General features: G+C 32.7%; 1 protein-coding gene and 1 long non-coding RNA gene across 2 annotated transcripts in view; both read left to right on the plus strand.

The window, feature by feature from the left end:
• Window positions 1–6,254, plus strand: part of LOC145321095 (beta-1,3-galactosyltransferase 1-like) — an 11,139-nt gene extending 4,885 nt beyond the window's left edge. Inside the window, exons 7-10 of the mRNA XM_080162853.1 lie at window positions 3,730–3,821; window positions 4,331–4,417; window positions 4,743–4,892; window positions 5,535–6,254. Coding sequence (XP_080018979.1) covers window positions 3,730–3,821; window positions 4,331–4,417; window positions 4,743–4,892; window positions 5,535–5,637 — 432 coding nt within the window. The 3' untranslated portion in view covers window positions 5,638–6,254. The remainder of the gene's footprint in view (window positions 1–3,729; window positions 3,822–4,330; window positions 4,418–4,742; window positions 4,893–5,534) is intronic.
• A 2,650-nt stretch (window positions 6,255–8,904) lies between these two features.
• Window positions 8,905–10,853, plus strand: LOC145321111 (uncharacterized). Its single transcript, XR_013880252.1, has 2 exons — window positions 8,905–9,906; window positions 10,377–10,853. It is a non-coding gene; the product is annotated as an uncharacterized LOC145321111 (long non-coding RNA).
• The last annotated feature ends 7,318 nt before the right edge of the window (window positions 10,854–18,171 follow it).

Genomic DNA, 18,171 nt, shown 5'->3' on the forward strand with positions numbered 1-18,171 from the left:
ATTTTGTACTATAATTTATTAAATATGTATCAATATTGGGGATGTACATATTAATCGGTCATTGTTTTGTTCCTTAGATCCCTAGGTGTTAATATATAATACAAAGTATCTTGATGTCTGTTTGTCTGTCCGCCCATCTCTTAAGATCTCGCTAACCACTGAACAGATTGAATTCTACTCTTCAGGTAATATATCTACTGGTCCTGTGGTTGTTTAAAGCTCTTTTTCAAAAATAAAAATCCTCCTCAATTTTTTCATATTTCTATAATTAGGGTCGGTCCGTCCGTACGTCTGGTACAGATAGCTCTTTTACTTATTTTAAACAGGCTAGAACTGTCCTATCGATCTCAAACTTTTCATGCTGATTTCTACAACAGTTAGGTACGACTTAGAAAGCACAGCAACTCTATAATCGTTACCAGAAAGTCAGTACATCCATTTATAACAAGCTGATTTTTACTTTTTTGACAACAAATAATGGTTTTGAATGTTACAAATATCCTATTCATCTGATTTTTTGAATTCTGATTCCTAATTCAATAAGGTGTAATGTTATAAGCGAAGCAACTCTATAATCAAGTCCTAAAAACGTCAGTATGTCCTTAAACAGTAACATGTATTTAATCAGTTTTAATTACAATTTTGTATAGACATGCATTAATATTTAGTTCTGACACTTCACAAGTGTTAATGTTTGTTTGTCCTTCCATTTCAGAGCTTCGCTTCTTTCATGGATGTTGTCATCCTTGTTTAATAACCTCTTGGGGCAAATCCCCTAGAGGCTAGGAGCGAAGCCGCTAGTATTCATAAGAACAGTAAACAAGAATCATAATATCATTATAAATATAGATATTAGTTAATAAACATTTATGTTAATCATGCCCACATTTATAATGGATTTATTAAACATAAAAATAAAGTGAAACTTGTAGCTTACTAAAATAAGGATCCCCATCCACCCCCTTTACACCATCCCCTCCCCTCCTACTGAAATGAATTACATGACCCCAAATTTGACACTTTGAACACTAAAATCGGACTGCAATTGACATAGTTACACTTTTAAGTGCCCAAAAAGCTAGTGATAGGGTAGCTGCGCTACTAAAAAATTCTCATACTGCTCTGATAACCAAAACCCCTAATTAGACGATTTAAACACGAAATTCAAGATAGTTGATGGATAGATAGATGGATAGATAGATGGATAGATAGATGGATAGATAGATGGATAGATAGATGGATAGATAGATGGATAGGTAGATGAATAGATATATGGATAGATAGATGGATAAGTAAATGGATAGACAGATGGATAGATAGAGGGATAGATTGATGGATGGATAAATTGATAGTTGATGGATAAAGAGATGAATAGTTGATGGATAGATAGATGGATCGATATATAGATGGATAGACAGATGGATAGATAGATGGATAGATAGATGGATAAACAGATGGAAAGATAGATAGATAGATAGATGGATAGATAGATGGATAGATAGATGGATAGATAGATGGATAGATAGATGGATAGATAGATGGATAGATAGATGGATAGATAGATGGATAGATAGATGGATAGATAGATGGATAGATAGATGGATAGATAGATGGATAGATAGATGGATAGATAGATGGATAGATAGATGGATAGATAGATGGATAGATAGATGGATAGATAGATGGATAGATAGATGGATATATAGATGGATAGATAGATGGATAGATAGATGGATAGGTAGATGGATAGGTAGATGGATAGATAGATGGATAGATAGATGGATAGATAGATGGATAGATAGATGGATAGATAGATGGATAGATAGATGGATAGATAGATGGATAGATAGATGGATAGATAGATGGATAGATAGATGGATAGGTAGATGGATAGATAGATGGATAGGTAGATGGATAGATATATGGATAGATAGATGGATATATTGATGGATAGATAGATGGATAGGGTAAGGGGAGCTATTTTCGGGAGGGGTTAATCTGGTAATTTTCTATCTACCTTCATAAAATGACCTTTATCTCCATGTTTCTTTCAAATGACAGAAAAAAACATAAAAGCAAATTTGTTTGTTGTTAAATTACCTACAAAAAAGTATAAAATGAAATTTTTGTGAGTTGAATTTTAAGAGTACTAAATAATTAAATCCCCTTTTTGGTTGATTTGCCCCAATGTGCATTGTCTTATCCCTTTGTCATACACTTCTTTCGTTTCATCGCTGTATAGTGTATAAGAGTAGAAAAAAATGAAAGAAATTAAAAACAATGTAATTTGTAAAAGAATATCTAATTTGTAGCTTTATATATGTATAAACATTTTTTTCCACTTTCGATTGATTAGAAATCACTCTATTTAATGAGAAAAATCAGTGGCGTTATAAATTTCAATGTTAAGAAGGCTGTTAATTGTCTTAACACCATTCCTGCACGCTCATGAGTGAATAGTTAACTTATTCAGAGATTTATACTTTATTCCATAAAAATGATATTTGTTATTAGGACCCTCACAACAAGTATTATGTGCCTCAGTATATGTTCTCAGAAAAGAAATATCCAAACTATAATAATATTTATTATTAGTACCCACACAACAAGTATTATGTGCCTCAGTATATGTTCTCAGAAAAGAAATATCCAAACTATAATAATATTTGTTATTAGGACCCTCACAACAAGTATTATGTGCCTCAGTATATGTTCTCAGAAAAGAAATATCCAAACTATAATAATATTTGTTATTAGGACCCACACAACAAGTATTATGTGCCTCAGTATATGTTCTCAGAAAAGAAATATCCAAACTATAATAATATTTGTTATTAGGACCCTCACAACAAGTATTATGTGCCTCAGTATATGTTCTCAGAAAAGAAATATCCAAACTATAATAATATTTATTATTAGGACCCACACAACAAGTATTATGTGCCTCAGTATATGTTCTCAGAAAAGAAATATCCAAACTATAATAATATTTGTTATTAGGACCCTCACAACAAGTATTATGTGCCTCAGTATATGTTCTCAGAAAAGAAATATCCAAACTATAATAATATTTATTATTAGTACCCACACAACAAGTATTATGTGCCTCAGTATATGTTCTCAGAAAAGAAATATCCAAACTATAATAATATTTATTATTAGGACCCACACAACAAGTATTATGTGCCTCAGTATATGTTCTCAGAAAAGAAATATCCAAACTATAATAATATTTATTATTAGGACCCACACAACAAGTATTATGTGCCTCAGTATATGTTCTCAGAAAAGAAATATCCAAACTATAATAATATTTATTATTAGTACCCACACAACAAGTATTATGTGCCTCAGTATATGTTCTCAGAAAAGAAATATCCAAACTATAATAATATTTATTATTAGGACCCACACAACAAGTATTATGTGCCTCAGTATATGTTCTCAGAAAAGAAATATCCAAACTATAATAATATTTATTATTAGGACCCACACAACAAGTATTATGTGCCTCAGTATATGTTCTCAGAAAAGAAATATCCAAACTATAATAATATTTATTATTAGAACCCACATAACAAGTATTATGTGTCTCAGTATATGTTCTCAGAAAAGAAATATCCAAACTATAATAATATTTATTATTAGGACCCACACAACAAGTATTATGTGTCTCAGTATATGTTCTCAGAAAAGAAATATCCAAACTATAATAATATTTATTATTAGGACCCACACAACAAGTATTATGTGCCTCAGTATATGTTCTCAGAAAAGAAATATCCAAACTATTTAAGTGGAACTGGATATGTCATGCATAGGTAAGGGTTCAGCTCATAAATGTGAAATATTCAATATAAATTAATAATAGGTTAGCTTAAGACTTTCACATCAATATATCGAGAAGAAAGCTTTGATTGATAGGGAAGTTATTCGCCTTTTTAAGCAATATATCCTTATATAAAAGTAAAATGCTGTCTGTATGTGTGTTAACGTCTATCTGTCAGTACCAAAGGATCTCGCTAACCGTTAAACTGATATGGGCCTTCTTTACAATTTAGCTCCTTGTATGTTCTGGGAAGGTGTATAAATATTTAAGCGTAGGGTACCACCACCCTCCGAAGTTTGAACCCAAGAGAAATTGCCCCCAGAAAAAAATACCACTTTGAAACTTATCTTTTAATCTCATCAAAACCTGTGGTTGCTTTTAATCTTTAAACATTATTATTGTATTACAATTACATTAATAAACCCATATACGTATAAATCACAAGTGTTTTTCAATACATCTCTCCTTTAAAAATTTTAATCCTGTTATTGTATTGCATAGAGAGACAGCCAAGAGAATATATGAAACAGCCTTAGAGACTCCAATATTTCATATGGAGGACATCTACCTCACTGGAATTACATCCAGGTATAAAAATCTACGAAAAAATTTGAAGCTATGCTTTTCTATACCTTAAACTTAAATATGTGTAATATGTATTAGTCATGTAATCTTACTTAAAATGGAAATACAGACCTTTTAGTATTAATTACAGAGTTGCTACGCTTTCTTAATTTGTACCAAACTATTGTATCTGTTTGATAGGAATTTGACATTTCTACCATTTACAAATAAGTTATGAGAGATATCCGTTACACACGTACAAATGAATAAACCCTAAACATAGAAAGCTTTGCTTAAAAAAACTTTATATCTTCATAGGTAATTGTTTTAATGAAATTTTGTGTTATAGGAAGTTAGGACTCCGGCCACAAGACAACATCGGCTTCTCATACGTGAAACGTAACATGAACAACACCTGTCTCATCAGCCAGATAGTGACCGCCCACCAGGTCAAACCTGAACAGATGCTGCAGGTCTATGGTGCCCTCCAGTCTGATAAGTACGTTTTTATTTGCTAAGCTACTCTGCAAGTCTCTAGTGTCGGTATTTACATTGTGTGTCTGATTTGAGGTCTTCATTCATGAAGTAGGACTAGACACTATTATATAGCAATGGATATGATATACATGTAACATGAATATTATGAAAGGGGAATTTTTTTAGCTAATTTGGGTACGTTTCTACAGTAGGAGTGGAGGGGAGGGGGTATCATAATTTTATCCAGCCACAAGTTTCACTTTTTTAGATTATATGATATTTTGGTGTAAGATCCAAGTAATAATAAATCCATTGGCATGTGTCCCAGGTTTATTCATTATCGAAAAAAAAACCTTCTTCATATTCCTTAGCTAGTTTATCTATAGAAGTTAACTAGCTCTAAAGCTCTCATGAGATCAGACAGCCAGTCAAGTCAATATGTACTTAAACGTGGAGCTTTAGACGGCCAGGGTGGCTGCTATACAAAAAAGCTCTCGTCCTACTTTATGACAACTCCAATCACTAAGAAACTATGGCTAAACACACATCTCTTAGAATCTAGCTTTAAAAAATTCAAAGCCGTTCCAAATCTGTAAATATTAATGTGTAATGGTTATACTTGAATATGATTCAATTGATATATTATGTTTTCTTTTATTTTTAGAGTGAAGAAATGTGCAGTGCTAAAGCCGAAATTACTCCGGCCCCATGGTCCCAACAGATGTATGTGGTCTAAGAAATTCTATTCTACTAAAATTAGAAGATAAACAGATCTTTATCAGAGTATACACTCAGTTTTATGTTTCTTGTAGTAGCAAAAATAGATGGAATTACATTAATATGTAAACCTATCCAAAAAGTTATTTATAGGTATTCCTAGTATTGTGATAGGTACACAATTTATGTAATTCTACTTAAAGTCAAATTGTCAATTTAAAACACTCTTCTGTGAGTTATCAATTCAAATTTTTTAAAAATTTTAGTGATGAAAAAAATATAGATTTTTCCTTCCTATACATATAACGAATTTTTATAAGGAATCAATAAAATTTAATTAACTTTCTATAAAATAATCCTAAGATTATATCATAATTCAAAATTTAATCAAATAGGATAGTTTCACCAAGGGTCTTCAACTATTTAGCCCATTAAGAAGGGGTTTTTAATGCAACCATCTCGTAATCAGTGAGCAAATGGCACTTAGAGTTTGAATTTCGATCTGAAATTTTGCATGAGTAATCCTTGGTAGGTCTATATTCCCTAAATCGAACTAAAAGTTGGAAAAGTAACGGCTGGCGGCTGGCAGCTCAGTCGTTTAGCAATTTTTTGCCAAAATACGAACTCTAAGTGCCATTTGCTCACTGATTACGAGATGGTTGCATTAAACCCCCCCCCCCCCCCCCCCCTTAGTATAATGGTACCTAACCGGCATCAAAAACTAATCAAAAAGCTGAGTTTCTGATTAACATGCATGAAACTATCAAGATTTAAAAACTTTTATAAGATAAAATGACTTCCAATTCATATTTTTAATGCCAAGACTCATTATGCCAATTAAGCCACTACTTATTACTCAGAATATAGCTCTAAAAAATGTATTATAAGGACAGATTTTCTTAAAAGTTATATACTGTTAAATTTGCCAGTTTTCTTGTCGCAACTTCTAAAAATATCTCATATGAAATTATATTTAAACATATATATTTTTATTCTATCTGAAAAAGATAGTTGATATCTAAAATCATATCCTTACGGAGCTTTTTACAAATGCACTTATGAAAAAAAAGAGCTTTTTTAGTTTGTAGATTTTTTTACAAAAACAAATTTTTTCACATTTTTATTTTATTTGTTAGCTCTAGTTTACTTTTGTGTATCTTAAGATTAAATTAAAGTATTAGGTAATTATTTTTATTAAAAGACAAATAATTGAGTATTAAATCTGCAAAGAAATATTATTTAATTCCTTTTTTTCAGTGCCATAAAAAAGCAACATGGCTTATTAACTTTAACTTTAATTATAAAGGCTCTGTATTAAATTGTTATTTTGAAGTAATTAAACAAATTTATATTGTATATTATTATGAACACTATGTATAAGTTGTCATATTAATTAAAGGGACTATGCATGAACTTATAAAGCTTTTTAATTTTGTTACTTAACGCTATTAGTCCAACCTTTGTTAGATTTATTTTTTCTAAAATTTAAAACCTATTTTCCAGTATGGCTTCGAAACCGATTACCATTCGCTAGATTAGAACCGGTTCTCAGCCATTCTGAAAAATGTCAGACAATTTTCCTCGATTATTAAAATAAAATTCTTAAAATTATCACCATTTTTGTTAGTTTGGGCCTTAAGTAGGGGCTTACAAAACTGGTTTTAATCTTATACTTTTTATTTTAAAATCCGCGGAAAAAAACTATTCTTATATCAATATGGAATGAAATAGAATTAAAGGAGGATGTGCTTAAGGACCATTTGGGCAGGGGGGGGGGGTTTACTCGAGAACCCTTAGAGCTAGAGGGAGCTAATTTTGGATTTAAGCTTCTATGGGGCCAAAGTTACTTTTAAAATTATCGTCGACCCCCCACCCCCCCCCAAAAATTTTTTTTTTTGGGGGGGGGTAAAAAATTTTTTTATTGCATTTCTCGCCGAATTAGGCAATTTGGAATCATTTGAGACCATGTTATTTTTTTCAAAAATTTTTCGCCTTACAAGCAACCCTGCGGGGGGACTTGGTCATTTTTTTTCAATTTCTCGTTTATGAAGGTATATCTTAAATACAGTATGCTACTCTCTTAGTTTTAAAGATAATTGGATGAAATCTTTTTGATTGTGTCACTAATTACCCCAAGTTTTGGTATCTTTAAAAAAAACGGCAGCGGGACCGCCGCTCCCGCCGTCCGCCGCCGTTTTCCGCCGCCACCAAAAAAGAAATTTTTTATTGCATTTATCGCCGAATTAGGCAATTTGGAATCATTTGAGACCAAGTAATTTTTTCAAAAATTTTTCCCCTTACAAGCAACGCCGTTTTTTTTTTTAAAGATACCAAAACTTGGGGTAATTAGTGACACAATCAAAAAGATTTCATCCAATTATCTCTAAAACTAAGGGAGTAGCATACTGTATTTAAGATATACCTTTATAAACGAGAATTTGAAAAAAATAACCAAGTCCCCCCGCAGGGTTGGTTGTAAGGGGAAAAATTTTGAAAAAAATAACATGAACTCAAATGATTCCAAATTGCCTAATTCGGCGAGAAATATAATAAAAAAATTTTTTTGGTGGCGGCGGAAAAGGCGGCGGGAGCGGCGGTCCCGCTGCCGTTTTTTTAAAGATACCAATAGTTGGGGTAATTAGTGACCCAGCCCAAAAGATTTCATCCAATTATCTCTAAACCTAAGAGAGTAGCATACTGTATTTAAGATATACCTTCATAAACGAGAATTTGAAAAAAATGAATTAGTCCCCCCCGCAGGGTTGCTTGTTAGGGGAAAAATTTTTGAAAAAATAACATGGTCTCAAATGATTCCAAATTGCCTAATTCGGCGAGAAATGCAATAAAAAATTTCTTTTTTGGTTGCGGCGGAAAACGGCGGCGGACGGCGGGAGCGGCGGTCCCGCCGCCGTTTTTTTTTAAAGATACCAAAACTTGGGGTAATTAGTGACACAATCAAAAAGATTTCATCCAATTATCTTTAAAACTAAGAGAGTAGCATACTGTATTTAAGATATACCTTCATAAACGAGAATTTGTAAGGCGAAAAATTTTTGAAAAAAATAACATGGTCTCAAATGATTCCAAATTGCCTAATTCGGCGAGAAATGCAATAAAAAAAATTTTTACCCCCCCCTCCCCCAAAAAAAGATTTTTTTGGGGGGGGGTTGGGGGTCGACGATAATTTTAAAAGTAACTTTGGCCCCATAGAAGCTTAAATCCAAAATTAGCTCCCTCTAGCTCTAAGGGTTCTCGAGTAAACCCCCCCCCCCCCTGCCCAAATGGTCCTTAAGCACATCCTCCTTTTATTGCATTAAGTAGCCAAAATTATAATATACAGAAAAAGTTCCCTTTAAAACTTATTCACAAAGCTTCCTTATTTTCCATACTGTGCTTTAATGCAATTGAGATAATTTTCATGTCACAAATAAAGCTTTAGATATAATTCTTCTTAAAAATTTCTTTAGAGATGTTTTGATTTAATTATTGAAATAGTTTTTAACCAATGATGATTTAAATTATCTTTAAAATTAATTGAAAGTATATAATGCAAATTATGTTTTTTTTACATAACAAGAAATCTTAATTCCATTGCAGTATGGTGTCTTAAATAGAATAAAACTTAGGTTTTTATATAATTAAAGATATAATATATTGTTAGTCGCAAATGTATAGTCACAAAAAAATATATGAAGTATACATTTTAATCTCATATCATTATAGTTATTTATCGCATCGTATTATAGACAGCTTTTCGTGGATATTGAAATTAAAAATTATAATATTAAAACTGGTATTGATTATATTATTTTTATTTCAATATTCCTGGAAAATTGTCTGTAATACGATGCTATACATTGTTTTTCAGTATGGCTGAGAGCCGGTTCTAATCCTACGGATATTAATCTGTTTCGAAGCCATACTGGAATATTATTGAATTCAATTGTTTTTTTCCTTAAATTGTAAATTTCATTATAGTGATAGAGAGATAGGCCAATGGAAGTTTTCAAAACAAGCTTTGTAAAGCTTAAAACATTAAAAAGATATGTTTTCTTTTGACCTATCGCTCTATCCCCGATTTTTCCTCTCTGCTTAAATTTGCAACATGATCTGAAGTTGGGACAAAAATGACATATTTCCTGAAAAATTATTAAAAAATATAAATTTACAGTGCATGATAAGTTAAAACGTGTTTTGGCTATTTTTACGTAGTTTTCATAGTTTTCGAAGAATGTTTATGTGAAGAAACTGCTATATAAAGCCAAAACAAACTTTAGCGTCTTTGTATAAATAAATTTTAATATCTATAATTTAGATAGGTTCTTATACATATGTCAAAAAAAATTTTACTCTTGGTTGTTAAACTAATAAGCTCGTCAATACTATACTCGACCGCCACACTCCCATTTTCAATCTAAATTTTAAAAATAAAAGGGAAAAAAATTCTATTATTGTGGTGGAGTTACCTTCCCAAAATTAGTTTTAAAAACTTCCCTGGACCCATGAGAAGAATCACTAAAGTAGAAACATCGGTTCAGTGGTTAGCAAGATTCCTCGGTACAGGCAGAAGCACAAAATTAATCCATTCGAAGAAATAGATTAAATCTATTGGTGGCAAGATTTAGACACTTGGGACCAGTATAATTTACAGTTGAAAGTTCCCTGCATCTCTGATATTTTGAGTCTCTAGGGCAAGATTAAGTTAAGTAAGAACGTCCATACAGGCACAGCAAGTGTAAAAATTGTTTACATATAAGTGACATGTTTTAATTTACCTAATCTTTAATAGGTAAATCTCGCTTCAGGCATTAATTTTATTGTTATCTGACAATACAGTGATAAGTCAATGAAAGAATAATCAAAGTTTTTATTTGTGAAATTCTACCTGGTCTTAGTGAGAAAAGGGTTTTAGATTAAGTTAATCTTTATAGTATCGCCCCTAGGGACGCTTCAAAGAAGTGTGGGGGGAGGGGGGAAATTATGAGGTATCTCCACTTTCAAAAAGAAAGAGGTCAAAATTGGGAGGAGATAATATTATTTATATTAAAATTTATCTGCAACACTGTCTTCCAACAAATAAAAACCTAAGGCAGATTCTCACACAATAATATTGGGGGAGATAGAAATATCTTTCAATGACCTATCTCTGTATCCCTGTTATGACGTGCACTACATTATTGCATACTAGTATATTGTTAATTAAAGTCTCATTAAAAACTTTGTAACTTGTTTATGTGCTGTGATAATAAAAATTGTATGTCATTAATATTTTCTTTATTATTTTTTTGGTTTACAATCATAAAAAAGAAACCATAGATATTGGTAATCCTATTATATAAAGTAGTAAGCGTTTTTTGTCTGTCCTGAAGGACCGCGCTAACCGCTGAACCAATATTGTTCTCCTTTACAGTGAAGATTCTTATAGGTCCTGGGAAGGTTTTAAACTATTTTTGGGGTGGGTGTCTTCACCTCCCTCCCTCCAAAAAGATTTTTAAAAATCTTTTGAAACTTTTAAAATGGGATGAGGTCCACTTTTCCCCCTCCTACCTTAAGTGCCCCTAGAGGCTTCTAGGGGCGTAGCCTCTAGTCCTTTTAATAAAGTAAAAGGATGTTTGTCTGTCTGTTTGTCTGTTGGTTTGTACCGAAGGATTTCGTTAACCGCTGTTCCGATCGGGTTCTCCTTAACAGGGTAGCTCCTGATGAGCTTCGAATTACTTTTTAGAAAAATTTGCAAAAAATCACCTTTCCCACTTGGATTCCAATTTTTCTCTTTAACAATGGACAGGCGGAAAGAGTCAGTTAGATGCTCATTTGCCAGGATTATTGTTAAAATCAATCATAGACAAAATAGAAATAAAATTGCCAACACTCATCCTGAAGTTTCTTATACCCTGCAGGGATACTTCTTGATGCCTACCACAAAAATTCCATTCAAGGATAAAATCGAACAATCAATCGTTTTATCCTTGTTTTGCCAAAAATGTATTCAACATACTTATGGATTTAAAATATACATGGATAATTTTTCAGGGACAAAATTGTCGTCAATTTAGGTTGCTAACATGGACATCACTTATTTGTCCGTTCGTTCATCCAGTAGAAGTGGAGGGAATGGGAGGATCATTATTTTAGCCAGCTACAAGTTTCAGTTATTAAAGTAGATAATAATCTGGTTTAAGATCCAAGTAATAATAAATCCATTAGCATACTGCACCCATTCTGTTTAGTTCCTCTGCATAAATTTGCATTTTGTATCGTTTTGTTTGCAAAAATTCCGCGCATGTCTAACCCATGCCTAAATGCGCAATTTCCAAAACTTTTAGGTTGACCCAATATTAAAGTAAAAGAATAGAGGTGGCACGAGCTATATGTAACTCTAACCATGGAGTAGGGACCCTCTACCGACTTTCAATATCAGATAATAGCGTCGGAAATATACACAGTCAAGTCGCTTGTACAAAAGAGCAGAAAACAATTTGCAATCAGATTAAAAAGGTCCCCAGGTTGTTTTCCCTGAATAGTAGCGAGTTTTAGAAATTTAAATAAATTGCTTTAAAATTAAATAGAAAATGTAACAAAGACAACCAAACAAAGTATGACTTAGAAACCATCCATAACCACTGGATTTGAACTGATTCTGAGCTGAAAAGGCAGGTATCGTATAATAGACATCTTTTACTAATAACAAAACTGGAATTAATCTCATAATTTTTAATTTTACTATTCGCGGAAAATTGTCTTTAATACAATGCGATAAATAACTTTTATATTGAGTGATTGAGAAGATGGCCGGGTTGGGGGTGCCTGCGGTCAACTTACTGAATAGGGAAATCATCCGCCTAAATTTAGAGTCATGCAAATCTAAATGCCTAGCCGCTCAAGGGGTGAGTCTTCAGTTCCGCCAATAATCTCATTATCTAGCAATAAGGAATACTAAGTGCACTTTATTAGAATACCTCAAACTAACGTCCCTCTTTCTTAAAGGTCACCATTAAACAGCTAACACCCATTTATTGCATAATGCTTATAATACTAGTTCAATGGATGTTAAAATATACTTGGATATTATGAGGGGGGGGGGGGGTTTAAGCCAATTTAGGACTCATTTATAGGTTAGTTCGTTCATCCAGTATACTGGGAAGTGGATGGAGGGTATCGTTATTTTAGACCGCTGCGAGTTTCACTTAATTAGAGAGCATGAAAATCTGGTGTAACATCCAAGTATCAATAAATCCATTGCTAGTTCAAAATTGCGTTTAGATAAATATTCGGAAATGGAGACACACCACCCTGAGTACTATTTGTTTCAGATATGACACACAAGCAAACCATACACCCATAAACTACATTCTTTATCTAGATACTAGCGGATACGCCCCCTAGAAGCCTCTAGGAGCACTTATATATATATCAGTTCAGCGGTTAGCGAGATCCTTCGCGCTACAGACAAGAAAAAGCTTACGACTTAGCTCCCCTATAATTCCCTTGTGACTATTACGAATGAGTTGTGGAGTAGATTCTCTAACATTATAAATCTATGTAATATTATCAACCCACTCTTAAGAGTTATAAGACCTTCCCTTCTATGTTCTAATTTAGAAATCGTTATACAATTACTTGGATGTTGCATCAGATTTTCATGTAATAAAGTTATACCCATAGCTGGCTAAAAAACGAACCCCCCCTTACCTGACTTGACTACATGTTTTCCTCTATCAGTTTATCCACGTATATTCTATATCCAATTCTTGAAAAGTTATAAGACCTACCCTACCCTGTTCTAATTTAGAATATGAATAAAGAATATTATCACATCCGAAAATAAATAAGAAGGGTTCTTTGATGAGATTGAAGCAAATGTTTTCAATTAACTAGAGGCTTCGCCCCAAGAGGTGATGAACTAGCTGGGTTTGATTAGATTCGCTGTAGGAAATTAAGTCACATTTTAAAGGATTTTTTGTGAACACAGATTGAGTTCCACAGGGCGGTGTTCTGTTGATTTGATAATATAATACATATGTGGAAGTAAAAACACACCCCACACATGTAGTACCATGGGCTCTGTATAGGGTACTATAATAATATAATACATATGTAGAAGTGAATACACACCCCACACATGGAGTACCACAGGGCTCTGTATTAGGTACTATTATAATATGATACATATGTGGAAGTGAATACACACCCCACACATGGAGTACCACAGGGCTCTGTACCAGGTACTATTATAATATGATACATATGTGGAAGTGAGTACACACCACACACATGGAGTACCACAGAGCTCTGTATTAGGTACTATTATAATATGATACATATGTGGAAGTGATTACACACCCCACACATGGAGTACCACAGGGCTCTGTACCAGGTACTATTATAATATGATACATATGTGGAAGTGAGTACACACCACACACATGGAGTACCACAGGGCTCTGTATTAGGTACTATTATAATATGATACATATGTGGAAGTGAGTACACACCACACACATGGAGTACCACGTGGCTCTGTCTCTGTTCTGGTGATTTGATAATATAATACATATGTGGATGTGAATACACACCCCACACATGGAGTACCACAGGGCTTTGTACTAGGTACTATTATAATGTAATACATATGCAGAAGAACATGGAGTACCACAGTGCTCTGTATTAGGTGCTATGATAATATTATACATATGCGGAAGTGAATACACACCCCACACATAGAGTACCACAGGGCTCTGTTCTGATAATATTGTGAATGTAATTCATATACGGAAGTGAACACACACTAAATAAAGAACATAAGTAACACTGTGTGGTATTAGGGTTGACCCAATAATCCAATTTTTAACAAAGATTTTTAATTTACAGTAGGGGTAATTTTGTTTATCATCATTGGAGATGTATAGGAATTTATCGTCCACTGTCTTATTCCTTAAGATCTATATTTATAGGATATTCGTAATAACTCTAGAAGCCATTTCTTAAGCATTCATAGAACTAAACATGCCCTTGTTATAAATTTCTTTCAATGAGCACAATAATATGTATGTACAAACCATATACCACATAGAATAACAAAGATAGAATTAGCCACTTTTGCGTCTACATTAGTAAACCTAATTATTATAGTATAACTATACAGGTACAATCAGAGGTGAAATTACATATCTATATTATTCTATGACTCTTTCATGTAAGGTATCTCATTACACCCCCCTCTCTCCCCATTAACATTTGAACAGAACTAGAGCATAGTTTATAGCCACAACATTCTATGTTTACAATAATAAGCTACATAACTATTTATCCATATTAATCTATGATTTTTCCTTATGAGATATCTCATTACACTCCCCTCCCTTCTAAACAGATAAACAAAACTAGAGCCAAGATTTTAGCCACAACATTCTATGTTTACAATAATAAACTACCTGGCTATTCATATATATTAATCTATGATTCTTCCTTACGAGATATCTCATTACACATTTAACATTTAATTTTACCTTGCAAACGTCTTCAGCTCTTATAAAAAGTGTATAAGTATAAAATTTTAATCCAGACAAGTACCTGTAATAGTCGAAGCAAAATTGTAAGTAAATTTGTTGAAAAAACTGATGATACAGAATAATGTTTGTAAATACATTTTTAGGACTTGATATAAATGTACGGACATTCTGGTAATGATTATAGAGTTGCTACGCTTTCTAAATCATACCTAATTACTACAGGAATCACCATGCAAAGTTTGAAATCGATAGGACAATTCTAACATGCCTGAATTAACTAAAAAAGCTATCCGATACGGACGGAATAGGTTCGCGTTTAAAAATATGTGCTTTCAACTCCCGAAATATTAAAGACCTTGAAACAAACAACTGCTATTTGAGGTGGGTTTGATTTATATACTATTATTAGTGGATTGCCTTAAAAATATCATATTACTTTTTAGCGAAGCTTTTCTATAATAAGGGTAGGTCCGTCCATCTGTAACGGATAGTTCTTGTTCTTTGTTAGTTTAGGCATTAAAGAGTTTTCCTATCGATTTCAAACTTGTCATGGCGATTCATTCAGTAGTTAGATGCAATTTAAAAAGCGTAGCAACTCTCTAATTGTTAGCAGAATGTCCGTGCTTTCATTAAAAACATGTCGATTTTTAACTAATTTGTATAGAATTTTCTATGTGATATAATTATCCTATTGATCTGATTTTGGAATACTGATTCATAGGACAATTTTATAAGCAGTATTTGAGCAGTTTTTCAACTTGGCTGTGTTTATATTTCCGACGCTTTTGGCTGAAATTCAAAGACCGAATTGAAAGTTGGAACAGGGTCCCCACACGTACCAGGAACATACATTTAAATAACCACTGCCCCCTCTATTCTTTTACTTTAATGATCTTAATGTTTCTGATTAATATAAAATGATTTTTTTTTAATATGAGATAATGTTCTTTGATGTTTAAAACAAAAAAAATCGAATAAGAATTTAAGAAAGTGTCTTTGCTTTTTGTCATCTAAATATGTGGGATTGAAGGTCAGGGTTTAAAAAGGACGCACAAATGAATACAATAGAAAATTGTCATACCTCCATGGAGAAAGGGGGCATTGTACTGATCCTGAGTGTTTATGAACTTATTCTGTTATTCGTTGGTTTAAAAATGGTGGATTCAATTTTGATTTATAATTAGTCTATACAAAATAACAATATCCTTCTTTTCCAACAATAATTTTAATCTACACAAGGATTAATTTTGTTTATCATAATTGGATGGCCTATTAAATCTATCGTCCATTGTCCTATTCCTTAATATCCCTGCATACCACAAAAAGTTCGTCCATACGCGGTTATTGTTTTTATCAATCAAAACCTCTCCTCTTTGTCCAGCCATATTATTCTTGAATACAGGGAAAGAACAATTGAAGTAAATTAATCTTGTCACAGATTGTTAAAGTTAAATACTTCCTTTAGGTAATAGTTTAATTGATTAGTATTACCCCCGCGGCTTAATTTGGAGGCATAGACGTCCAAGGGGGGAGGGGTAAAGGAGTGATTACCCCCCCAAAATTCTTATTTTCAAAATTTTACCCTTCCCCCCCCCCCAAATAAAAAAGCTTGGACGCCCCTGTTTGGAGGAGCTATAAAGATTTTAAGAAAAATATTTTTTTTTACACTTCCCCCTAACCATACAAATTTTACCCTCAATTTAGGTTTTAACCTGTCAAAATTTCTAAAAACTTGGATGTATTCGTCCTTGTAAAATAACATTTTATAGGTTAGATTAGAGTAGCTTGAATTGTTTAAAGATTAATATAGTTAGGTTAGGTAAGCCTCGTCTAGCAGTTAGGCGCCCTGCAAGAGTTGCCAAAGACTTGAATAAATTGGAAAAAAAATATTTTTGAAACCCGAAGTACATCAAATTAGTACCTTTATATTATTTAGATATCTAAATTTCACTTTCAAATCATTAAAATCTTGCTTATATCTACTTCTATTTTAAATCTATTTCAATGAGGATAAATTTTCAAACCTCCAATTCTTCTTGGTGAAAGTTTGGGTAGAGAAACATAATAGACATAGATGATCTAGATGGCTAATCTAGCCCAATATCCCGTCAATTGATTTATACAATTCATACCAATAATACGATCGACGAAATTTAATCATTTATAGCTGACTTATGATGCTTATGTTTTGTCATATGTTTCACATTATACAAGGAAAGAAATTTTTATACCATTTTACCCAAGCAAAGCTTTGTCCTAAGAAATGCGACTATTTATAGTTAACTCATTATACGAATGAGATAAAAAATTGTACCAAAATCTGTACACTTTCTAACCAACAATATGGCCAGAATGCCCCACAACAGTTTTCCCATTGTTGGCTGATTATGAAAGTAAGTATCTAGATAATTTATATCTATTAGAAAGATAAAGATAAAGCGGAGAGACCATTCACACACACATAACTTGGAACACCACGGAGTTAAAAAATTCATCAATTTCCAAGTTTGTTTGCTTGGACCATAACTTAATAGTAGATCGCTAATGACATCTATGGGTTCTCGGGGAGGGATGGAAAATTAGGCAGTTTATTATACTAGTCTTTTTTTAATAACGTTTTTTTTATTCGTTGGCTTAGCAACTTTAAAGACTTTTCTCGTATTCATTAGAATCCGGTGGATAGGAACCGGTTCTCATCCATACGAAAAAACTATGTCTAGCATCGTATTATATCTAGCTTTCTACGAATATAAAAATGTACAATCATAAATTAAAACCAGTTTTTTTAGCCGGTGCATTCGGCACCTCTGGGCTAAAAAAACTAGTTTTAATCTCATAATTGTTCTTTCTATATCCGCGGAAAGCTGTTTATAATACGATGCGAGAAATAACTATTATTGAATTTTGATTGCTTGGTTCATTAAGTCGAGTATCCAAACATTTCAATCAATAATTGTAATCTACAGGAGGGGTAATTTTGTGTATAATCATTGGGGATTTACATCAATGGGCTTTGCATTCATAGAGATAGGAAGAAGTGAATAATAGCCTAGAACCATCGCATTACTTAGATAT

The sequence above is a fragment of the Acartia tonsa genome, chromosome 1, assembly GCF_053477335.1.
Source record: "Acartia tonsa isolate MP-2025a chromosome 1, ASM5347733v1, whole genome shotgun sequence".
Lineage (NCBI taxonomy): Eukaryota > Metazoa > Arthropoda > Copepoda > Calanoida > Acartiidae > Acartia > Acartia tonsa.